At 37.6% G+C, this 26,372-nt stretch overlaps 1 protein-coding gene across 1 annotated transcript; it reads right to left on the bottom strand.

Moving 5' to 3' along the window:
* Positions 1-7,587: 7,587 nt before the first annotated feature.
* On the bottom strand, positions 7,588-17,961 carry LOC140150651 (alpha-L-fucosidase-like). Its single transcript, XM_072172718.1, has 8 exons — positions 17,438-17,961; positions 16,133-16,239; positions 13,865-13,995; positions 13,325-13,458; positions 11,806-11,903; positions 11,153-11,285; positions 10,477-10,647; positions 7,588-9,203 (listed from the first exon to the last, which is right to left on the bottom strand). The coding sequence occupies exons 1-8, from the start codon at positions 17,854-17,856 to the stop codon at positions 8,966-8,968; spliced, it is 1,431 nt and encodes a 476-aa protein (XP_072028819.1). The 5' UTR covers positions 17,857-17,961; the 3' UTR covers positions 7,588-8,965.
* Between the last annotated feature and the right edge of the window lie 8,411 nt (positions 17,962-26,372).

The following is a 26,372-nucleotide window of genomic DNA, read 5'->3' as shown; positions in this document are numbered from 1 at the left end:
TGGCATTTCGATGATGCTACTCTAGAAAATCTAGAAAAAAGGGGGTCATTGGGTAGGCCTAGCCGCAACCAACAAAGGGGGTCATTGGGTAGCCGCAACTAAAAAAAGGGGGGGGGGGAGGTCATCGGGTATGACTTTTAAAAAAAGTGGGTCATCGGGTATAGTCGACTTCACTGGGGGGCATATTGACAGGCACATACTGTCACCTGAATGTTGAGTGCCCCCACCACCCCCCCCCCGGGCAGAAAGCCTAAAACAGTGACGTGCGCAGCACATTGAAAGTGGGGGGGGGGGTGGGTTGTTCAGTTCCCCTGAATAATAATAAACTGATTTCCCCCGAATGCCCAACAAAAGTGGGGGCCCGGGGCCCGTGGCCCCCTGACCCCCCCCCCCCTTTGCGCACGCTACTGACCTAAGATGTAATCTTGTATAATATTTTAATAATTGCTACTTCAAAACCTCCCCAACAAACACAAATAAATGCGTTTTTAAAACGTGTTTTAATAATAAATTTGTTGGGTTTTACATTAACATGAAATACTTTAAAACTTTTTTTATGAAAAAAAACCACTGTAGGCCTAGGCCTACAACAAATGTTTTCATTGTAAAATATTCTTTGGCAAACATTTTTTTGCAAACTGTTTTGTCAACATTATTATGTTGGAAGTTTTGCAGCAAGTTTTCAAAAATTAATGTTTTGAATGTTATAAAGACTTTAATAGGCTACCTTTTTAAATATTGACCATCCTTTAAATATTCAACCCGACATTATTTTAAACGTTTGTTCTAAAACATTTTGTGTTTGCTGGAAAGTTCACCAGGCCACCGCAATTGATAGCTATATGCCTACTTCATTTATAGGCCTACCAAATGGCAAATTCAACAGTAGATAGCTAGTAGTAGGGATATTGACCATCATAATTGCATGTTGCCCCTATTGCTACAAAAGATTGTTTTCTGGAAAGAACTCATCAACAGAAGTATTTTGGTGGTTAAATGGTCAAAATCGGTCAAAAACTTTTCGAATTATGAATTTTCAAAGTTTCCCATTCTGACCGGTCATTGGAACGAAATAAATTGACAAAGTCTAAATATAGCAATGTGAGCAAAATTGGTATAAGCATATATTTACCTTTTATATTTCTTTATTTTAATATATATGCAAACATGAAACAAGCATATTGTGAAAGTATCAAAGGGTTTCTTATGAAATGGCACTTTACTAGTCAATAGCAGTAAGTATTTCTTCAAACCGAGGCACTGAAATCATGCTTTTAGAAAACATTTGCCAAAAATCATCCATAATGGCCAAAGTGGCACAAAATCAAAAGTCCAGGTGAACTTTTTTTCCACAACAATATACACTACACATAAGAAAAATACTAATGTACTACAAAGCTCTACAAGGGATTTTCAACATAGGAATACAAACAATCAAGTACCAACATGCACAGCTTTGTCCTGATATCACTTCTGGGGTTTTAACAAAATGTTTAACCTCTATTGTGATTGGCAGCAGCATACGGTATCTCTTTGATAGCTGATAATGCCCAGCCATTCAGCAAGTGGCTAATAACTGACCTTGATAGGCTTGAATGAATACTGTCATGTGCTACAAAACCATCACACTCCAGGGCCTGGTCATTCCATATGCTACAGGGAGCACAATACTTTAACAATGGAGTGAAAGACTCATTATTGATTAGGCGCGTATTTTAAAAGTACAGCTCCTGTGCGTGTATAGCAGCAAGTCAGTGCAGATGGTATAAATATAAGAAAATGTTTAGGGTTGAAATCAGGTGAAAAATACATCAAATGAGCACGAAACTTCACATTTATGTTCAGAAAGGTGTCTTCTTAGCATGATTCGAAAGGAATATGGAAATTCCAAAGGGAAGCTGGTGATTTAATTTTTAACTCAAGATCTACTTGTTCAATATTTTAACATTTGTACAGAGGGTATGATAGAGGTATTAGTGGCAACTCTGCCAAATTTCAGCTCAGTAGGCCACGTTTTTTACCTGAAATTATTGACATGAATATTTTGTGCCATTCTTGAGCAGTGCTGAACTCAGCCACTGGCAATTCAGCGCACTGTGGTGATGGACCAATTTTGATTCGCACTTACAGGAAAATTAAATAAGTTATGTTGCTGTAATTTTCAAGATAGTTACAAAATATAATTGGCAATAACTTCCCCAATTTTTACAGAAAAATATTGAAAAATAAAAGAATGAGATCAATTTATAAATGTCTGTGCAAGCAGTGCACAGTTGAGCTCCCTGCATGTCTATGGGAGTGTTCTAATCAAGTTGATGGTTCATTGGTCATCCCTACTAGTAGTTGTGGGTAGCTAGACCCACTTTGTCAAGACCATGATACCTAACTAACCGGGCAATGATCAACTTCATCAAGACCAATATCAGCAGTGCAGTAGATATTTAATTCATCAAGAGCGACGTCAGCAGTAGAAAGCTACTTCATCAAGACCAACATCAGCAGTAGATAGCTACTTCATCAAGACCAATCAGCAGTAAATAATTACTACATCAAGGCCAATATCTATATACTTCATCAAGACTAACATCAGCAGAAAATACCTACTTTATAAAGACCAACATCAGCAATAAATAGTTACTTCCTCCAGACCAAAATCAGCAGTATATAGCTACTTCATCTCGAACCAAAATCAGCAGTAGATAGCTACTTTATCAAAACTAACATCAGCAGTAGAAAGCTACTTCATCAGCATCAGCAGTAGAAAGCTACTTCATCAAGACACATATCAGCAGTAGAAAGCTATTTCATCATGGTCAACATCAGCAGTAGATAGATAGGGAAGTACTTCAACATGAATATGTTGAATCATCAAGACCAAAATCAGCAGTAGATAGTTACTTCATAGAGGCCAACATCAGCAGTCAATAGCTATTTCATCAAGACCAACATCAGCAGTAGATAGCTACTTTATCAGCAGCAGATAGCTACTTTATCAACATAAGCAGTAGAAAGCTATATTGCATAAAGACCATGATCAGCAGTAGATAGCTACTTCATCAATACCGACGTCAGCAATAAATAGTTACTTCATTAAGACCGAAATCAGCAGCAGATAGTTACTTCATCATAAACCAAAATCAGCAGTAGATAGGGGCCTAGCTACTTCATAGAGCATCAGCAGTAGATATCAGTATATGCCTGATGACTTCATCAAGACTAACATCAGCAGTAGATAGCTTCCTCAAGACCCTCATCAGCAGTAGATACCTACTTCATCATAAACAACCGCAGTAGAAAGCAGTTACTTCGCCAAGACCACACATCAGCAGTAGATAGCTTCATCAAGACAAACATCAGCAGTAGATACCTACTTCATCAGAACCAACATCAGCAGTAGAAAGCTATCAGTAGATAACTATTTCATCAAGACCAACAGCAGTTGATAGCTACTTCATCAAGCATCAGCAGTAGATAATTAAAACATCAAGACCAATATCAGCAGTATATACCTAATTCATCAGGACCAACATCACTCATCAGCAGTAGTAAATAGCTACTTTATCAAGACCAACATCAGCAGTAATAGCTTCCTCAAGACCCTCGTCAGCAGTAGATACCTACTTCATCAGGACCAACATCAGCAGTAGAAAGCATTTACTTCGCCAAGACCAACATCAGCAGAGGATAGCTTCATCAAAATCAACATCAGCAGTAGAAAGCTACCTCATCAAGACCAACATCAGCAGTATATAGCTACTTCATCAAGACAAACATCAGCAGTAAATATACCTACTTTATCAAGACCGACATCAGCAATAAATAGTTACTTCATCTAGACCAAATTCAGCAGTAGATAGCTACTTCATAGAGACCAACATTAGCAGTAGTTACTGGTATCAGAAGTAGATATGCCTGGTGCTGGTAACCTCATCAAAACCAATATCGGCAGTAGATACCTACTTCATCAGGACAAACATCAGCAGTAGTAGATAGCTACTATATGAAAACCAACATCAGCAGTAGATAGCTTCCTCAGGACCCTTGTCAGCAATAGATACCTACTTCGTCAAGAAACAACAGCAGTAGAAAGCAGTTATTTCGCCAAGGCCCAAGACCAACATCAGCAGAAGATTCATCAAGACAAACATCAGCAGTAGACACCTACTTCACCAGAACCAACATCAACAGTAGAAAGCTATTTCATCAAGACCAACATCATCAGTAGATAGCTATTTCATCAAGCCCAACATCATCAGTAGATAGCTACTTCATCAAGATCAACATCAGCAGTAGATATTTACTTCATCAAGACCAATATCAGCAGTAGATAATTACTACATCAAGGCCAATATCTACTTCATCAAGACTAACATCAGCAGTAGATAGCTACTTCATCAGGAATAACATCAGCAGTAAATACCTATACTTTATCAGCAATAATAGTTACTTCATCTAGACCAAAATCAGCAGTAGATAGCTACTTCATCTATAGCAAAATTAGCAGTATATAGGTGCTTTATCAAGACTAAAATCAGTAGTAGAAAGCTACTTCATCAGCAGTAGATAGCTATTTAATAAACATCAGCAGTAGAAAGCTACTTCACCAAGGCATACATCAGCAGTATATAGCTACTTCATCAAGAGCAACATCAGCAATAAACAGTTACTTCAGTCACCATAGGTTATTTAATAAAAGGCGCTAAATTTAATACCCACGTGACCCATGGGCGCTGCCATACAAAGACCTCCAAGTGATCAGTAGATGTAAATTAATTACACATTGGGGGATTCTGCCTTTTTAGTAGTTTTCAAGAACTAAATTTTGAAAGTTTTCATCGACGGGAAAAAAAGAAACAAATTAATTAACAGAAACTTTTACAATTAATAATACTACAAAGTTGCAAAAAAAATGAAAAATTTGCTTGAAAATTTGGACATGCATCCCACGTTTCCAATTGAAATACACAGGAAGACCACCTGCTGTGCAAAAGGTCACTTTTCCAGACATCATGTCTAGAAGCTGTAATGTCTGCGCCCATCTGGTCTTGAAATACCCTAAGACGACTGTACTTCATCAAGACCAAAATCAGCTTTGGATAGTTACTTTATCTAGACCAACTACTTCATCAACATGAGCAGTAGATAGCTACTTTATCAGGAGAAGATAGCTACTTCATCAAGACCAATGTCTGCAATAAATAGTTACTTCATTAAGACAAAAATCAGCAGTAGACAGTTACTTCATCTAGACCAAAATCAGCAGTAGATAGCTACTTCATCAAGACCAACATCAGCAATAGATAACTACTTTATCAGCAGTAATAGCTACTTCATCAGCACCAGCAGTAGATAGCTATTTCATCAAGACCAACACCAGCAGTAGAAAGTTACTGTACTTCATTAAGACCAAAATCAGCAGTAGATAGCTACTTCATCAAGACCAACGTCAGCAGTAGTTGTAGGTTAATAAATGCATATCACTTTAGTCTGTCCACATAGAAGTACAAAGTAAATAGACCTCGGAAACTGGAGGTATGAGAATAATCATTTCAATGCAATGCTTCGGGTAAATGCTACTATGCACTTGCCGAGCGCACCACGCTCTTTATGCGTCGCGTTCGTGTGTGACGCAAAGCATCGACCCCCGATGCCACAGATTTGGTTTGTACTTCTAGGTGGACAGACTGTTGTTGGGAGTGAAATTGTATAAAATAATGCACACATACTGAGATGTTGATGCATCTAATGCATTTTGACCCCTACCCCAGAAACAGCCTACCCCACTGCATGGTCCTGTTACTAATGGATCATAGGATATCAAAAGTATAAATTTCATTCATCTCAGATACAGATGCAGATTAGTCTGTGTGTCAAAATTGTTGTGAAAGTTGCCAATAGGTATCACAAATTCAAAATTCTTTCTCTCTCAAAGCCCCAGAAAAGGTAGAAATTTGATCATACTTTATTAGTTGATCATCTTTGGGTCCTACGTAACAAGAGTCATTTTGATCATTTTTAAAATTCTTTTGGCATAATGGACCAAGAATCCCTCTTCACATAGTGTTATGTGTTTCTGTTGAAGTTGCAATGATAAATGGGTTCCATTTAAAACTATATACATAAAAATGGTACAATGAGACTGACAAGTAAATATAAAATACTAAGAAAGATAGTGTTTATTCAACCCACATATTGCATATAAAATACTTTGAAATACTGTAAAACCACTTAATTTCGCTTAGGATTTAATTTAAGCTAATTTCGCTAGAAGCCTTAATTCGCGAAATTAAATACACGCAAATTGAACAGTTTTACATTGAATTGTACACATAAATTTGCTGGATTAGCAAAATTAAATACCCACAAAAATGGTGGTCATTGGCAATTAGCGAAATTAAGTACTAGCGAAATTAAATAGCTTGACAGTAAGCTAATTTAATGCACACTTTATACAGGAATGTGTTTGCACATATTGAAGCTATCTCAGTAGGACATTCTGGAATCGCCATATAGCATTTCAACCTGATGTGGCAGTAACATCAGTCAGTGGCGTAGCCAGGATTTTGGAACCAGAGGGGCACAACTTGTACCGACGGAAATATTTCTTGCCGACGGAAGTTGTGATTTGTTGACCCGAAATTTTTTTTGCATGGTTTGAAAAAGTGAAGAGCAAAAAAAAACCAAAAAAAAAAAAAAAAAAAAAGAAGGATAATAGCCTGGTAACAACATAAAAACACAAAATATTTATGTATAATTCACAATTTTTCATCATTTTTTTTTTACAATTCTCCCCATTTTCTGTCACCCTGGGTAAAAATAATCGATTGTTAACCCAATTTTAACCCAACGCCTTCAGTCTACCGACGGCCTTACATGAACCGACGGCCATGACGATCTGGGGGGCACCGGCCCCCTGGCTACGCCACTGACATCAGTGCACATTTGATTGCGGGCAGCTTCAAATTGCTAGCATTCGCTCAAACCGCCGGTTAAAGACACCGCAGGTGTAACAGCTGCATCAATGTTTGTCATCACCGCCACATCAGGGTGAAAAATGCTATAGATTTCTGTGTAAAGCAAATGAGTTGTTACATATAACAAAAATGATGGGAGCATCAAAAATCAACAATTTTGATATTAAATTGGATCACTTGAGCCCATATTTATTGGTCAAGCTATGAATTTTCAAATATTGGACCAATACGTAGTCAAGTTCAATTCATAGTGAGACCAATAAATATTGGGCGTAAAGCATCCAATTTTATCATTGGATCCAATATTTTCACACACCTGGGACTCATCAAAACACAATAATGCCATAATTGCCACAGGCGGCGGATGACATGATCGAGCCGGCAACTCGTGAAACCGCCCGTCCGTATGGCATTTTCCATATACTAGGTTAGTTTTGTGGGGTTCATTATCGAACCCCAACGCTTTTAGCTTGTATTTATATTATTTATCAACATAGGCCTATTTGTTTGTGATATTTCAAGCGTTTTAAAATTTCAAAATAATCCCATTCAATTACACGGCTGACGATGAAAATTTACTGAATTTAGGGAATGCATGTCATACACCACCTGATTGCCACAAAAGTTGGGTTTTGGGTTTTTAGTGGGGGGCAAGAGTTCTGATAAGTGGGAATTTCCCCAATGCTCATACATTTGTACATTTCCTTAAAGGCCTATACACGAAGAAGAAAAATGTGTGTGAATGAAAATTTTACAAATCAACTGCGTTCAAGAAATTCATGAATTTTTCAGGCACACAAGTATTTCATGCTTTTGTAAACTATTATTTGGTAACTCTGTCATGTTCATGCCGATATATATTTCATTACTGTTTGCTCCGTATCTCAATTTCACAGTTGCGCGCCACCTTTCGTCCGTTTGGAGCGGATTACATCACAAATGGCTATTCCAGTTGAAATCAATATACCCCCTATGGAAGACATGCCCTTAATCTCCCACACAGGGGGTGTAAATTTCAAATGGAGTCACCCATTCAGGTAACCCCATTTGAAACACATTCTCCTTGTGTGGGACTGGGAGATTAAGGTAATGTTTTGGATGGTGGTGTATGGATTTCAACTGGAATAGCCCATATTTTCATTGGCTCAATTCCAGATACAAATTCTAGAATGCTAAGGGAACAAACTAAAAGTTTGATGACATCATATAAATGAAAGTCCCTTCATTATACAGAGGGGGTAAAAAAGTCTGGTTACATTTGTAAATAAAATTAAAATATTGGTCAAAATTGATCTTTTGAGACCAGAATTTTAAATGTCTCACACATACGTTGCAGGGAGGGATGGATTCAGAATCCCTACGAAAGCACTTTTGTTTATAGGACATCATCAAGCTTTTGTCTAGCGCTATAGTAAATCCATACCAAGCACTGAAATAATTATGACAGGGCCAAGGTTGGGCAATACATGTATAATGTACACCAAGGGTTAAAGCCATATTGTAACATTTGCTGAGGAGGATGTACTTTATTAAACTAACATATGCTGCAAAAATCACGACTCTCTGTAGTTTTGTCAAATCCGAGATTTTGAATAAAACGCAGGAGCCGTCATTTTATTATTAAGATGGAAATATCAGTCAAACATGCATGTGATGTTCTTAACACAGTACGTGCAGGACGGCCATATGCACACATCAAAGGATCATGTTATAGCACAACCGATGGAGTGACACACATTGGCGATATTAGCGCTGGTAGTAAATTTTCTCTGCTTTACCTCAGTTGTTCAGCTCAAAATTAAAAGGGGAGATATCTGACAGTAAAAGCTAACACTTTTTGGAAAAGAAATACTAATCTATTTTTATAAAAAAATATTAAAATATGGCTTTAAGGTTATCATTTTTGTATGGTAAAAGAAAATAAGGTTTCAGGTTAAAGTTATGTGCCTCATGTGCAAAGGCTACTAGTTAAAATGATATTTTTATTATCTTCATTTCACATTTTGTAATTTGAGTACCCATGCCCAATCACATGGTCTCTTTGCTGGCAATGTCACCACCACACCGGCCCCACCTGCTCCAGCCTTCCATTGAAGCTTGCCTTGGTTACCAAGCATAGTAACGGTTGTCTGGGATGATGTTGTAGGTACACCGAGTGAGACTTGGTTATTAGATGGCCAATCCAGTACGATGGCATACACAGATGTGGCATTGTCTTTGGATGTATACCTGGTAAGAATAAATCACAGAAGATATGTTACCCTTCCCAGAATCCTTTGCAACATGATACATCATCTCACATTTCATCAAATGACATTCCCATTACTTTGTACATGTTCCCCTTGTGATCATTTTGAGAACAGACTGGCTAAACATGGCTGGATAGTTCAGAAATAAACATTTGACAAAATCTGGATGTGGTCTGTTCATTGAAGTACATTTCGTCACTATCAGCCCATGTTGCACGTTAGCAAATCAGTACAGGAAATTGAAATGCATTTTGGGAATAGATCAAGAGAGTGATGTGGTTGTGGTTTTCTCAACGTTTGAACCATTAACAAGAAGAGCAAAGTTTTTAGTTTCCTGACCAAGTATTGTAGATGACATATATTAGTCATCAGTGTGCAAATTAAGAAAAAAATCAGGTCATCCAGCGGATGACCAGGTCATGAAATCTGGTCATCGGCCAAAATTTTTGGTCATCCGTATGTTATTGAAAATTGAAAATTTAAATTTGTTTAAGTTAAATTAAAGCATATTTAAAAACACATTTTGTTAAAAATCAACCATGAATGATCCTAGCAAAATAGCTCTAGGTCAAGTAACACTCCAAAAGGAAAAATATAATTTTTTTTGTATGGCCAACCGACGGATAACCTGCAGTGAATTTCTGGTCATCCGCCAGCAAATCTGGGCTTCAGGATGACCACTTAATTTGTACACTGTTGTCTGTTAGTAATGTCTTCCATAGGGGGTGTATGGATTTCAACTGGAATAGCCCAATATTTCAAGATTCTCAAAGTGAGCTACAGAATTAGAAGGCACAATGTATTACATCCATATCAAAATGATGCACTTGTCGGCTGCTACATACGGCTCATTTCACATAATAGCTAGGAATAAATATCAGGCTCATCTCAATTGGAGGTCACTTCCAATAATCAGCAAGTCTCATGGTTAAAGAATGTTCTTTGTATTCCTAAACCACGTGACTTGGGGATGAGTTGAAGTGACCTCCACTTGAGATGAGTCTGGTATTTATTCCTAGTTATATGTGAAATGAGACACATGTAGCACCCGACAAGTGCATCATTTTGATATGGATGCACAGTTTGCACACATTTGTAATTCTTAGTAATACTGCTATGGTAAAGATGCCATTGGGCCAAAATAATGTACCTACTGTATTTATTGGCAAAAGTGCAAATCAAACGATGATCAGCATCTTTACACTGATGAGCTTCACAATGCATACATAAGAGTAAGTTTATTCTTGACTTACCAGATACCCTTTGTCATGGTGTCATTCTGTGCTCTCCAAGGTTTAGATTTATAGATAGCTTCACCATTGACCTCCATCCAGCTGCCCATCTGACGAAGACGTTCCTCAAATATGGGCACTATTCTGCCATCATGAGTGGGTCCCACATTCATCAAGAGATTGCCGCCACAACTGTAACAAAAGCATTATTTTGAAAATGAAATTGAAAATGGCATTGTACTTAGTAATCACCACAGCTCCCCATCTGACGAAGACGTTCCTCAAATATGGGTACTATCCTGCCATCATGAGTGGGTCCCACATTCATCAAGAGATTGCCACCACAACTGTAACAAAAGTATTATTTTGAAAATGAAATTGAAATTGGTTGAAGATGTTGTACTCAGTAATCACCATAGTGGTGTACGTATATTGTTCTGCTCTTTTCCGCTACAATTTTCAAAAGGTGAGCTGATCCCAAAGGCCCTGTTTTTAAAAATTTTGTGTCGATCTTGAAGACTCCCTTTCATTATCATTGTGGTCTGTAAAAGCGGTAGACCTTTTTGTCTAGTTCAGGTAAACCCTACGGAAGAGGACTTCCTCGTCTGGTCTATGACACTAATGCACTTACTTAAAACCTCTTGCATTCAACAGATATTTATTATAAAAAAAGCCACTTTTTGACACTTCTTCTCACCTTACAGTTTCAGCTAAGGTTTGTGTGATGTCATCCATGGTGAGGTAGTCAGCCAGTGGAGCCTCACGTCTATATCCCCAAGATCGCTTATCAATAGTCATACAGTTTTCCCACTTGTGCTTCTGTAATGTACCTGAGAGATACAAATCCAAACAGATCATGAGGTAAAATTTAAAAGAGCTACATTCTACTGGGTACTCAATTTCGGTAGGGGTGTGCTGCTGAGAATTTGAAAGTGGACCCATCAATATACCAATTTTTCCAAGAAATTCATACAAAAATTCAAAAGTTTTGGCCAAATTTAACGTACACCGCCTTAGTTTTTACAACTTTATTCACCAAATTTTTAGAAATGTTTAAAAGTTTGGCTGCAGTGAGGCAAAATTTTGCTATTTTTCAATAAAGATTAAGAAAATTTTGAAAGATGACCCATCCATATACCAAAATTACTGAGCCTAGAAAAAAAGAATCATTGATATCCAAAAAGGCCGTAAATGCTACCCAATATACCCATGTTAGTGGCAAGTCTCTGTATGATCATTTTTACTTAGTGCCCACTCCCCCCTGCCCCTGGGTACTCTACATATATCCATTTCATATTAACTATGGATTTTTATGGGTTTTATGGACTAAACTGGGGTTAAAATACTAACCAGGGTTAAATCTATCTGCACATGTATAATATCCACCATGATGACACGATACACCACTGCCCCATCTGTCGTTGGTAACTACAGTGTCTTTTACTGGGCTGAAAAAATGTAATGAAATGCAACTTTGTTTAACTAAGAAAATAATTTAAGCAAACAATATAACACAAAACCTGAAATAAAAATGTGCAGTGTATGGTCACAGAACTTGACTGGGAAATCATGGTTCTCTAAGTTTGTGTAACATGCTTCTTTAAGTTTGCCTAACATAAACATTTTTCCATTAATAGCTTTGGAATGCATACTGTCAACCTGGCTTTTCCACTCCAAATCATTTTGGATGATAACTCCCAGCAACTTGACCTTCTGGACTACTACCAGGGAGTACTCAGAGTTGCGCAGATCAACATCTGAGGGATTGGTTTTACCAAAGTATACATTCTATAGCTTGTGTGTATACAAACAACTTTCTTCCACTAACATGTAGAGCCATGTTGGATTTACAAGAAAGTTGTACATACCATATGACTTCTTTGACTTACCACCAGGAGAATTGGATTGCACATACCATATTTTATTTATTTGATTAAGAATTAATCAATTGCTTTTAAGACTTGCAAAATGGCTTAAAATATGTGCATTTACCTAATGTTCATAATATACCAAACACGCAATTCCCTCTCAAAATGGTACATATGACTATATTGCACTGACCTAACAAATTATTATTTGATTTTGTACACTCAAAACAAAATGCTAAATGTACACTATCTGTGTCCCATTTAGTCACAATTCAAAATGGATTCCCCATTACACCAAATCATTAATATGTTTTCTAATAAAAACTGATTGGTTCATATATCAAGCTATGTATAACTAGATAAACAAATCCCCAAAGATCTCTTTAATTCATTTGATGGTACCAGTAGTCAGAACTACTGTCAGATATAAAGACTTTTGAGCAATATGTTAAAGGATTTTTAAATTAAAATTGAATGATAATTAAAATCTTCTATTTGCAGGTATTTATGCAGAAACCAGATGTTCATAACATGCTTAGACTTAAACAAATAGACTTGCTACAAGACTCTGGCTTTTCTGTAATAATAGTAAATTTGATCCATTTTTCTATCACTTTGAACATGTCATCAGGCCCGTAACTAGGGGAGGGGCCCGGGGCGTACCCCCCTCCCATCGCCAAAGGCCAAAAAGGTCCCTTTCCAAAAAGTCCCATTTCTTGAGTGAAGCAAGCAAAAATAAAGGTTTTTTAGGCCTTTTTGGTCAAAAAAGGTCAATATTTTCGAAAAAGGTCCACTTTTTCAAAATCTTCCCGCAGTCCACTTTGTCAAAATCAGTCCTGGTTACCGGCCTGCACATCATAATTTGTCAAAAACAGCAAAAGGCAGTAGAGACATTTATAGACCATGGTGTAATTAAGTTTTTAGAGAACAGAGTGAGAGAGAAAAACAGCCTGATGCCTTGAACCAAGGCTAGACACAAATTGAATAGCCTGCAAACATACCTGTCATTATACAACCAAGCTAGAAACCCTGTGCTGTTCCAATAAGTATCCGGAGCTTCCCAGTCACCGTCTGACCACACAACATCCGGTTTGTAGGCAGTCACTATCTCATGAAGCTCGGGCTGAGACACTTGCTATTGAAAGCAATATAAAGATACTAAGAAATTTAGTACGAGTGCCTATAGTCACTACCCAACCAATCTATATACATGTACATCAGGTTTGGAGGCAATCCTCATGAGGAAGCTCAGGCTGATAAACTTGCTATGATATGATCCCGGGGGATTCTTAATGAAAATGAGGGTACAAGGATGTGCGGCAGATTTGGGGTGCATTTTCAGCCATTTAGTTTAGACTCAGGGTGCATTTTCAGCCATTTTGGTGTATTGTTGGCTCTTAATTTCATAAAAATTTGGTTTAAGAAAGGGAGTTTTGCAAATTTTTTTTTTAAAGTGCCAATTTTTTCAATTCAAACCGTGAATGATACACCAAACAAATGTGTTTGGTAAGTGCTTGAATACAGGCTACCCATTACCTTACCTCAACATATTTGTTAGTCTTGAATCCATTCTTCTTGTCTTCTAAATACAATGGATGGAACCATTCAAACAATGAGTGATATAAACCAAAGTGAATGTCTGTGTTGGCTCGAATTGCAGTTGCTAATTCACCTATACAAAATGAGAAAATCACAATTAAATATGAACAAAGTTCAAAAGTCATTTTAGCAATCAAAAGTGGCAAAAAGTGATTTCTTTTGAAATCCATACATCTCTGATGGAAGACATGGTCTTAATCTCCCACACAGGAAGTTTTAAATGGAGTTACATGAATGGGTGACTCAATTTGTAATCTACACCCCCTATGTGGGAGATTAAGGTCATGTCTTGGACTTCAACTTTAAAAAGCCCATTACTGTATTCTACAGTATAGTGGGTGCCTATGTTAGTCATATTTTGGTGGCGGTTAATAAAATGATTATGAAATGAAAGTTTGATATGGGAATTCATAAATATTCAAAATGCAGTATATCTGAAGTCACAATCATCATAAATTAATTAAAATTAAAATATAAAAAAATTATGTAGGGGCACTTTTTGGGAGAGGGGTGCTCATTACATGTAGGTCGAAATATGGTAGGCCTACCGTACTTCATTTTATCATCTTCCAGATTGGGCTATTCCATACACCCCCATTAAAGACATGATCTTAATCTGTAGATTTAATATGTAGATTTAAAATTGAGTAATAGTAACCCATTCCCATATCCCCATTTGAAATTCACACTCCTTATGTGGGAGATAAGGTCATGTCTTCCATGGGTTTTATGTACGGTATTTCAAATGGAATATCCCATTGGCAGGCCATATTGATGTTTTCGGACCTTGCATTTTTTACCATATGGTCATGTTTTTTGAGGTGGGCACCCAAAAAAGGTGGAGCTGTCACATTTTCCAAAATATTTTCTCTTCTTATTCTTATATTTTTGCTAAAATCCATCATGAAGAAATGGTTTTGGTCTTATTTTGAAGATAAATTATTAATTAAATGAAATAATAACAAATACAGTTGAACAAATCAATTAATTAATTTCAACAGCTTAATTAAGTTAATTAGTCAGGGGTGGAGCCGGAAGCGGAGGAGCTCTGTGTAATTCCAATAGGAAGTTGGTGTTCATTTTAAAATTTATGCACTTTGTTGCCTCAGTAGGAGTAAAAATGCATTTGCATGATGTTAATTTTATTATTTAACTTTCTATTTCTATAATTAGCTAGTTAATCTTAATAAATTTAGTAATTAAGGATTTAACAAGCTTTTAATTAATGCAGTAGAATGTGTGTCATGCAATATAATGGGCTTTAAATTTTGCATGCATTTCATCTGTCATAAATAGATCTTTTAAAATTGTTTTATCTTTGAAATATCTATAAAATAAATCTTCTCAAAGGAGATTATTACAGTCAAGGATTTAATCTGATGACATATTGATCTCTGGCTATTGTTAAATAGTTTATTGATGTAGGCTAATTGTGCATGTATATGCCTATTGTACATGTACCATTGTTACAAATTATTCACTGTATATTGATTTTTGGAACACCCTATATGGGAATTGGATATTTATGTGATATTATAGCAATTCTTTAAACTATTTTGAATATATTTTCCAAATTAATGGCACTTAGTGAAATTTTTCATTAAATTAAACAATTTAAAATTTAACTTTTTCACACCCTGTATTACACAATGGGCTTAACAAATATAGTGCAAACTTTATATTTAATGAAAACACTAATTGTGTTCATTCCAAATATCAAGTTTATTTTCAAATTTAATATACCATGTAGAAATATTGGAGTGGTAAAGAAATGTAATTTTTTATGTATTTTTCAGTGGAATCACCCTGTATATTTTTTGGCACACCCTGTATATCCACTCAAACTTTACAGATTTGCAATCCTGACAATATATGCTTTCTAAAAATGTATAATTTTACATAGTTTGGGTGAAAACTTTTTGAAATATAATCATTTATACAAAAAAGGAGTTGATTTTTGGCAAATTGCAAGATGTGACGCAATTGGGTCCCACCTCAAAAAACATGACCATATGTTTATCTTATCTGCAGGAAAGTAAAAAATGCTTTTTGTCCAAATTGGTGTGTTGGGGGTAAAATGGGTTTACAAAAAAACGGCATTTGTTCCAACCAAACCATTAGCAAAATCCTTTGTGGAATAAATATATATGTTAATAAAATATCAATTCTTTAATAAAAATCTGCCTTCATTATCTTAAAAAGTTTCTCACCTACAAGATCCCTTTTGGGGCCTACATCCATTGAATTCCAGTTAAATGAGTATTTAGATGGCCAGTTGGTGTAACCTTCATGATGCTTGCTTGTTAGCACTATGTATCTGAAGAGAAACAAAACAAAATTAAAACAAAAGATTCCTCCAACCAAGAAAGCAGATGGGCATCACTTGTGGAAGGTAAAATGGTATACCTTTGGACTGTTTCATCAATGTTGACCCACATTGACATTTTTATTTAATGCCTTCTTTATAATTGATTGCTTTCTGCATATATATTATATGCTTTTGCCGGTGAAGTTGTAGCTTTTACTACAACTTTGAAGTTACTTATAAACTTGTGTTGTCTGCCAAAAATGTAGTCAAGCCAATCCAACTTGTCCATTGGAACTTGTTGAGATATCAGTCTGGTATCTAGCTAAATACAAGGGTTGATTCAAACACACATAGGGATAGTGGAATGCCTTGATCTCGATTTAAAAGTATTTATATGAACGATCAACATCTCTTTTCCTCTCTCCAAGTTCTTAAATGGTGGGATCGGGCGCCAAATCCTTAACCAAACAGATTAATCCGCACCCAATTTCTGTCAATCGGATAAAATGTAATGAACTGGCAACACCAGGACATAACAGAGTTACAGTGATTTTTTTTAATGCTTAAATAGGGGTTTTACAGATTTGACGGTATAGTCATGACTTCTGCCAATGACATAGTGGGTTGTCTACAACTTAAAAGTGTCCTGAAAAAAAGTAATCAACAACAAAATTGAAAAAATGGTTCATATTAGTTGCATCTGTGTAAATTTTGTGGAAAGTGGTTGGTGTTAAACATTGTTCAGCTTGTAATTGGTGAAAAATGAGACAGTTGGAAGAAGCAATTAATATAAGCTAGTTGCATGTGTGACTGCATGGCAACGAAAGTTAATATATGTAAATGAGAAAGGTAGAAATAATTGGATGATGCATTCATGTGTCAAGCGATATCGCTCGCGAGTTGAGATTTCTTCAACTCGCAAAAGTGACACCGTTTTTACCTCCGTGATTTGTATTGATTGATCGGCTTGATGTACGCTCTGAAAACGGAAGTACACACTGAGCATATATTTGTGAGAATCACTTTTTTGCAAAAGCAATCGAGTACCGATTATAAATTCAGCTTTAAAATTGACATGTTTTCACAACACTCAACAGGAAGATCAGACTACTTTGAATACAGCCAGATACAACTATACAAAAGTCTATGTAGGCCTACAGGTTAATTCCTTCTCTAGGTTTATATAATTTACAGTCTTAAAACTTACTTTGCACCTGAAGCCTTGAACAAGTCAGCCCATTCTGTAGCATTATAAAACTCTGCTGTAAACTGCGGCCCAAATTCAGCATATGAAAAATTGGGGACATAATTCTGTTTCATAAAATTGACCACCCTCGGCACTTTAGTACCTTTCCACTGCCACCAGAACCATTCGCTACTGAAACTAGGCACCGAAAACACGCCCCAGTGAATAAAAATACCAAATTTGCTTTCATCGTACCAAGATGGCAGCGGTCTTGCATCAAGCGAGTCCCAATTTGGGTCATAATTTGTCTCCGCAGTATCGTGATTTTCAGTAAGCTTAAATCCCCATGATGAATGCCCTGTGTATGAAAGCAATGTACATAGGATAACTAATAATGACAACATCGCTATTGAAAGTATCCACCTGGTTTTAAATTTCATACAGCTCAAACTGTTGAAAGAAGCACTTAGATCAAGGCTCGCCCTTCCAGTTACATGTATTTGTTTTTCAAAGCAATTTCGTTTTGCATGGCTGCGTTTGTTTGATCATCTGACTGATCACATGATCGTGTAAATAACTGCGAGAAAGTGTTCATAAATTATGTAACGTTTTCACTCGCAAGGGTCCGGATACAAATAAGGCCGCAAGCAGTATCGGACTATCGGTCGGCATCGAATCAGATTTGTTTGTTCGTTTTCTGATTTTTCTTTCCGTAATTAGGGGGGAGGGAAGGGGGGAGCTGCCTCCTGTGCCCAGATATTTAAGATTATTTGGCCACTTTTGTACTTTTTAGCCCATTTTTGACCATTTTCGTTAATTAAAATCTTGCCTCTACCGTGAGTGCGTGTGGGTGTTTGGGGTTGGTGCATCCAGATAAATATCATCAGTCCAAAATTCTAAGACCACGTGGCGAAATGCTTGTGATTCGTAACTGATCACAGTGAAGGGAAGGAGAGAGCGAGAAAGAGAAATGGAACAAGACAAAAACAGATCAATTTAGACGATGAATAAGATGTATATTGCCTTACTTCGCCCCCGAAGCGTTGAATAACTCGGCCCATTCGGTCGGATTGTAAAACTCGGCATGAAATTCAGAAGCAAAATCAGCATATTCAAAATTTGGTGAATAATTGTCCATCATAAAATCGACATATTTTGAATTGTGGTTTCCTTTCCAATAATACCAAAACCATTCCGAGCCGAAACTAGGTACGGAATACACGCCCCACACGATGAAGATGCCAAACTTGCCATCGTCGTACCATTGTGGGAGCTCTCTCGAGTCGATAGATTCCCATGTAGGTTCATATTTTTGAGCGTCGGTTATCTTTACTTGTTGGAGCAATAGTATGGAGGCCACCACCAAAAGTACTGACAAAGATATTAAGCGCAACACATTTACAAACGTCATCGTCTTGGATTTGGAGATTATTGGTATCCGAAAATATTCAGTTCATTGACGCTCTGATGCCCCTCGGTGACATGTATTTACAATGTTTTAATCCCAAGTTTATATAGTTTGAAAACAAAATCACGGGAGCTCCAAGGCCAAATCGATTAATATCATTATTTTATCTTGTGGTTTTAAACTTAACGCAACTGATACGAAATCGATCGGACCCTCAAAACACAAAGTTTATGTTTTAGTTTACAGACCTTTATTACAATATTAGCTAATATTATTATCTGATATTAAGAACTTTGGATCGAACCGTGTATAAGTGACAAAGTTCAATTTATAGAAGCTAGGCTATAATTAAATTATTTGATGTCGTGTCACCTTTTATCTTTTCAACTTGTGATAGTTCGAGACCAAAGTATGATCATCATACTTATCATGACGTGTATTATCATTATTGATCAACTATAATAATTATGTTAACTTACAAATCTACAAATCTATAATTGTAAAATCATGGACGATATGGCCCAGCCCCCGAGCACGCCCACTGTCATGCAGTAAACATGTTCAGTCCGAGTTGTTAGGTACGGGAACTTGGTTTTACACATATCACCTGAAAATTACATGAGTCCAGATTCTATAGTCACATTTAAAAGAAACCCGTGGAAATTTGAAAAATAAAACCGCAGAGGAAAACTAAATCATGGCCAAACTGTACATCATGATACGTACTTTGCTCCTGATGCTTTAAAAACGTCCGCCCATTCCGAAGGATTCCAAAACTCGGCATGAAACTGAGAGGCAAAATCGGCATATGTAAACGCAGGTGGATAATTCATTTTCATAAACTCGACGTATAGTGGGTTAGGACTTCCTTGCCAATTCCACCAAAACCATTCAGAACCAAAACTGGGGACGGAGAAAACACCCCAGTGAATAAATATTCCAAATTTGGCTTCATCATACCATTCTGGCAGCGGTCTGTCGTCTATGGAGGGCCAGGTTGGTTGGTATTGCGCGAATGTGATGCCTAAAAAGGCGAGAACGACAAGAGTTACGATTTCAGCTCGAGCCATGTTGTGACTGACTGTTGTATCTTCCAATTGATCTTATCACAAGATTAGGCTCTTCCTGATACAACTTATCCTCCCTCACGCTGCAGTATTATCATAAGTGCATGTTCTGTCTGATATAAATAGAAGAGTAGTCAATTTGACCGAAATTCCGAAATTATTCTTATAAATGAGAATCAGGAGGGAAATGTACCATTTTTGCTCTCAGTCCTTGGGTCGAGAAGAAAAATGTTGTTTTCATTCAACTTTTATAGTGTATTAGGCCTGGAAGTCCCATCTAATTTTACATTTTACCTTACAACACTGCCTATGGAAGTTTCTCCCTCCCAATATGATGTCATCATTAACTACACCCTGATATCTATAATTCCCCAGAACAAATATAAACTCCTCAACAAAAGTTTGGAAAGTTTTTTCAAGCATCTGTATCTCAAATTATTTGTGACATATTCATATCGTGTTGCATATCACTGGATAGCTACAATACTCCCCTTTACAATGACACCCGATTTGAAACAATAACATTTTCACGGCCGAGTACACGCTTTGTGAATGTAGTGGGGTCTCAAAAAGAATTTGCCAAATTGACCATTATTCTGTGCATGAAGCTGCAATCCCATAACTTCACAATCTGGGACCTAATGCAATCCTCCAAGATGACACCGCTCGCCCCACATAGCCACGGTAGTCAACGACTACCTACAGAATATGGGAGTCGAGTCAAAATGGCCTGCCATCAGGCCAGACCGGGCCAGACCTCAACCCGATTGAACACTTGTAATTGTGGGACCAGCTTGATCGTGTTGTGCGTACCAGAGAAGCATATGCAACCACATTGAATGACCTGCGACGAATCCTTGTTGAAGAATGGAATTCCATCCCACAGGAACGTGTAACCAGGTCGGTGAGCAGCATGAGGAGGAGGTGCCTGACTATTGTGGCTGCCTGTGGTTTTTCCACCCGCTATTGAGGTTAGTGGCTAGCTTTGTTTGAGCACAGAATAATGGTCAATTTGGCAAATTCTTTTTGAGACCCCACTACATTCACAAGGCGTGTACTCAGCCGTGAAAAATGTTGTTGTTTCAAATGGGCTGTCAAAGGGGAGTATTGTAGCTATCCAGTGATATGCAACACGATATGAATATGTCACAAATAATTTGAGATACAGATGCTTGAAAAAACTTTCCAAACTTTTGTTGAGGAGTTTAGATCTGACTGCTTAAGTTATTGTACGCAATGACAATAATAAGGTATTTTTGATTAAGGAATGTCCCATATTTCATGATTGTAAGGGTGCATAATTATTATAGGCATTATAAGGGATAAAATCAAAACTCGACCGGCGGCTATCTTGCCCATTGCTATCAGTGAACTTCCAATCCAACTTACTCCTGCATTGATAGTCACGCATCCTGTCAGAATTTTATAAACAAAACTCGGAAATATTGGCAAAATGTTCCAAGGATCTTCGAAGAGATGTTCAATGATATACCGTGTTTCTGCTTGGATACCTTCTGTACATATTGCACCATTGAAAGCCTTCTTCAGCATAATTATTATCTGCATAAATATAACAACAAGTGTTTTGTTGATTAGAATATCTAAGTTGCCGAAAACCCCCAAAATGGGCACATTGACAACTTTTTCGGTGTTGTTTTGCCGTCACTCATGTACCCCCTTTTTGAAAGAATTCTAATTTCTGTTAAGTTAATCATTCACATCAGCTTATTACATTTCTTATTCTACATACCATAGCGCGTATATATCTATACAGTGCGTGGATTATATCAACCAAACTGCAAAGTTCTTTAAAATCGACACTCCCTTGATGAATGGCGCCGGGCGATCTTCATTCTCAAGAAGTCTTGGTGGCAAAACCAGGTAACTGAGATGCAAGGTCGTGTTGTAATCCAACTCAAATCTGTTAGAGAGGAATAAAGAAATAATTATGATGAAGAAAGGGATGAATTATGAAAGGAGAGGAAAAAAACCCTTCCTAAACAGCCAAACAATGCAAGGTATCACGTTTGCAAAGCTTTCTAAGATTACTTGCATTATTCACATACCGTAGGGATACGAAGTAAATCAGTGTAAATTAGTGTATTAATCAATCTAACGTTCTCTCACCAGGCGCTGGGTAACCGCGAACTACAAACATGACTTATAAGACCCCCACAATCTAACGTTCTCTCACCAGGCGCTGGGTAACCGCGAACTACAAACATGACTTATAAGACCCCCACAATCTAACGTTCTCTCACCAGGCGTTGGTTAACCACGAACTACAAACATGACTTATAAGACCCCACAATCTAACGTTGTCTTACCAGGCGCTGGGTAACCACAATCTACAAACATGACTTATAAGACCCCGCAATATAACGTTGTCTTACCAGGCGCTGGGTAACCACAATCTACAAACATGACTTATAAAACCCGGGTATAAAACTCCACAATCTAACGTTGTCTTACAAGGCGTTGGGTAACCGCGAACTACAAACATGACTTTATAAGACCCCACAATCTAACGTTCTCTCACCAGGCGTTGGTTATTCACGAACTGTAAACATGACTTATAAGACTCTACAATCTAACGTTGTCTTACCAGGCACTGGGTAACCACGAACTACATACAAACATGATTAAAAAACCCACAATCTAACGTTGTCTTACCAGGTACTGGGTAACCATTAACTACAAACACAACTTATAGGACACCACAATCTAACGTTGTCTTACCAGACGCTGGGAAACCATAAACTACAAACATAACTTATAGGACACCACAATCTAACGTTGTCTTACCAGACGCTGGGTAACCATAAACTACAAAAATAACTTATAGGACACCACACTCTAACGTTGTCTTACCAGGCGCTGGGTAACCATACACTACAAACATAACTTATAGGACACCGCAATCTAACGTTGTCTTACCAGACGCTGGATAACCATAAACTACAAATATAACTTATAGGACACCACAATTTAACGTTGTCTTACCAGACGCTGTGCAACCATAACCTACAAACATGACTTATAGGACACCACAGACTAACGTTTTCTTAGCAGGCACTGGGTAACCATAAACTACAAACATGACTTATAGGACACCACAATCTAACGTTTTCTTAGCAGGCGCTGGGCAACCATAAACTACAAACATGACTTATAGGACACGACAATCTAATGTTGCCTTACCAGGCACTGGGTAACCATAAACTACAAACATAACTTATCGGACACCACAGTCTAACGTTGTCTTACCAGGCACTGGGTAACCATAAACTACAAACATAACTTATAGGGCACCACAATCTAACGTTGTCGTAGCAGGCGCTGGACAACCATCACAGGGACGGATTTAAGCAGTGGCCCGGTGGCCCGGGGCCAGTGGATTTTGCGTCGGGCCAGTAAACTTCCAACAAAGCTGGCCCGGCGGGCCACTAGGTTTTGGAGCCCATACATATGAGACTAGATATAATCAGTGATGGCCATTATTTACACAGTTTCTGCTCCGCCTGTCACCTGTAATTTATATCTTTATTCAATGATTTTTCGTATATTTATGTTCTTATTCTAGCATTGCCAGCAATGCTAGCAAGTGGGAAATAATACAGCCGCTTTTTACGGCGATAGTAGGCCTACATACTACTTCCAAGTTCTTTCGTGCTCTATCTGATGATGATAGCGATACCACAAATACCGCATATTTGTGAATTTGTGAACTTTTGGAACTAAAAAAGGCAGGACTACTGACTGAATTCGTCTTAGTGACTACTACACTCTCTACATTGAGTACATTCAGTACAATACAAATGTTAAGGTTTGCTTGACTTTAAGGGCTCGGATAGAGATGTTTCCACATATTTTTTGTGGGACCTGAGTTGAATTTTGAAAACGAGGAATGTCCTTCTGATATCAAATAATTGTGATTTGTTTGAAATTTGTGATATAATACACATTTTATGGCAAATGATTAAAAATTGATATAGAATTTTCCCTCAAAACACCAAGAAAAAAATTTGTTTGTTTTTTTGTTTTTGTCTTTTTTTTTTTTGCAGTAGAACATATTATATTAAAAAGCTGGGCCAGTAAATTCATTGCAGGGCCACTAGATCTGCCATTTCACTGGCCCGGAGGGCCAGTAGAAAACTGAAACCTAAGTCTGTCCCTGATTACCATCATGCAGTTATTGTTAACTACATGTATGCACACAACACAGGGGCACTCACAATAGGCAATTGAACCCTACTGGTAGCGCTGTGTTGTAGCTATTGGGGATGAACTATAGTAGTTAGTATCATATATCAAAAAGTATAAAAGCTATGATTTTAGTACTTTCTCTATGTTTCAATTACTTATTCTTTTCCAAATATCTGAATCTTCAACCCGGTACAAGCTTTAATAACGGGGGCACATGCATTTTTATTAAAAAGAAATCCTACCATCTATCCAAACTCGCCGTGTTATTCCAATGCACATTTTACTTCACCGGGCAGCCATTTTTGATCGTATTTTGAAGATTGGTGTCATAAAACCGTCATAGGTACAAATTTAGTACTTTCTGTCAATCAATTATGGCTTATTCTCTACATGTCAATCTTTAAATAATTGGCATAGTCATTATAATAACGGTGGTCCGCCTTGATGAGTAAATGAGAGCAAACAGCTGCAAACCAGTGAAAAATATCCCAAAACTCGGTCAGTGGAGCTCCGCTCGTACATGTCAATAGAGTCATTATCGATTGGATTAGTCGTCCGTAGCGGACAATTCGGTCGCTCATTGGATCAATATTATCAGTTGGTAATAAATTTGCATTGGACAATAGATTACTATATAATGGTTTAGTACTGCATATATCAGTTTAATCTTCATTAAGCGGGTTTATGGCTGGAAAGGTCACGGTGAATTCGCCGTGGACGTAAGTGCACTATGCCATAAACTGCAAACATAGGACACCACAATCTAACGTTGTCTTACCAGGCGCTGGGCAACCATAAACTACAAACATAACTTATAGGACACCACAATCTAACGTTGCCTTACCAGATGCTGGGAAACCATAAACTACTTGTAGAACACCACAATCTAACGTTGTCCTACCAGGCGCTGGGCAACCATAAACTACAAACGTAACTTATATGACACCACAATCTAACGTTGTCTTACCAGGCGCTGTGCAACCATAAACTACAAACATAACTTATAAGACACCACAATCTAACGTTGTCTTACCAGGCGCTGGGTAACCATAAACTACAAACATAACTTATAGGGCACAACAATCTAACGGTTTCTTACCAGGCGCTGGGTAACCATAAACTACAAACATGACTTATGGGGCACCACAATCTAACGTTTTCTTACCAGGCGCTGAGTAACCATAAACTACAAACATGACTTACAGGACACCACAAACTAACGTTTTCTTAGCAGGCGCTGGGCAACCACAAACTGCAAACATAGGACACCACAATCTAACGTTGTCTTACCAGATGCGTTGTAACCATAAACTACGAACATAAATTATAGGACACCACAGTCCAACGTTGCCTAATCAGGCGCTGGGTAACCATAAACATAACTTAACATAGGGCACCACTATCTAACGTTGCTGGGTAACCATAAACTACTTATAGGACACCACAATTAAACGTTGTATTACCAGGCGCTGGGTAACCATAAAATATAAACATGACTTATGGGACCGCGCAATCTAACGTTGTCTTACCATGCCTTGGGTAACCACTAACTACAATCATGACTTATAAGACCCCACAATCTAATGCTGTCTTACCAGGCGTTGGTTAACCACGAACTACAAACATGACTTATAAGACCCCCAATCTAACGTTGTCTTACCAGGCGTTGGGTAACCACGAACCACGAACTACAAACATGACTTATAAGACCCCACAATCTAATGATGTCTTACCAGGCGTTGGTTAACCACGAACTACAAACATGACTTATAAGACCCCACAAACTAACGTTGTCTTACCAGGCGTTGGGTAACCACGAACCACGAACTACAAACATGACTTATAAGACCCCACAATCTAATGCTGTCTTACCAGGCGTTGGTTAACCACGAACTACAAACATGACTTATAAGACCCCCAATCTAACATTGTCTTACCAGGTGTTGGGTAACCACGAACTACAAAACATGACTCTCACTTTGTCTTATACCAGGCACTGGGTAACCATAGAACTAAAAAGATGACTTCTAACGTTGTCTTACTACAAACATGACTTATAGGGTCCCGCAGTCTAACGTTGTCTTACCAAGCACTGGGTAACCATTATAACTAACTAAAAAACATGACTTATAAGATCCCACAATAAATTTAACGATGTCTCACCAGGCGCTTGGTAACCATGAACTGCATGTATACGTGACGTATATGACCCCACAATCTAACGTTGTCTTAACTACAAACATAACTTTTAAGACTCCACAATCTAACGTTGTCT

Source organism: Amphiura filiformis, chromosome 4 (genome assembly GCF_039555335.1).
Source record: "Amphiura filiformis chromosome 4, Afil_fr2py, whole genome shotgun sequence".
Classification (NCBI taxonomy): Eukaryota; Metazoa; Echinodermata; class Ophiuroidea; order Amphilepidida; family Amphiuridae; genus Amphiura; species Amphiura filiformis.
Note: the sequence above shows the minus strand (reverse complement) of the source record. Positions and strands in the feature narration are given on the sequence as shown.

What these genes read in the sequence shown, in the direction of transcription:
- LOC140150651 (XM_072172718.1), bottom strand. Translation starts at nt 17,856, where the DNA reads ATGAAATTTAAAACCAGGTGGATACTTTCAATAGCGATGTTGTCATTA. An exon ending in TGCAGATAGATTTAACCCTG is followed by an intron (nt 11,286 to 11,805) that starts GTTAGTATTTTA and finishes TGTATCTCTCAG; the next exon opens with GTACATTACAGAAGCACAAG. An exon ending in ACCTTAGCTGAAACTGTAAG is followed by an intron (nt 10,648 to 11,152) that starts GTGAGAAGAAGT and finishes CTTTTGTTACAG; the next exon opens with TTGTGGCGGCAATCTCTTGA.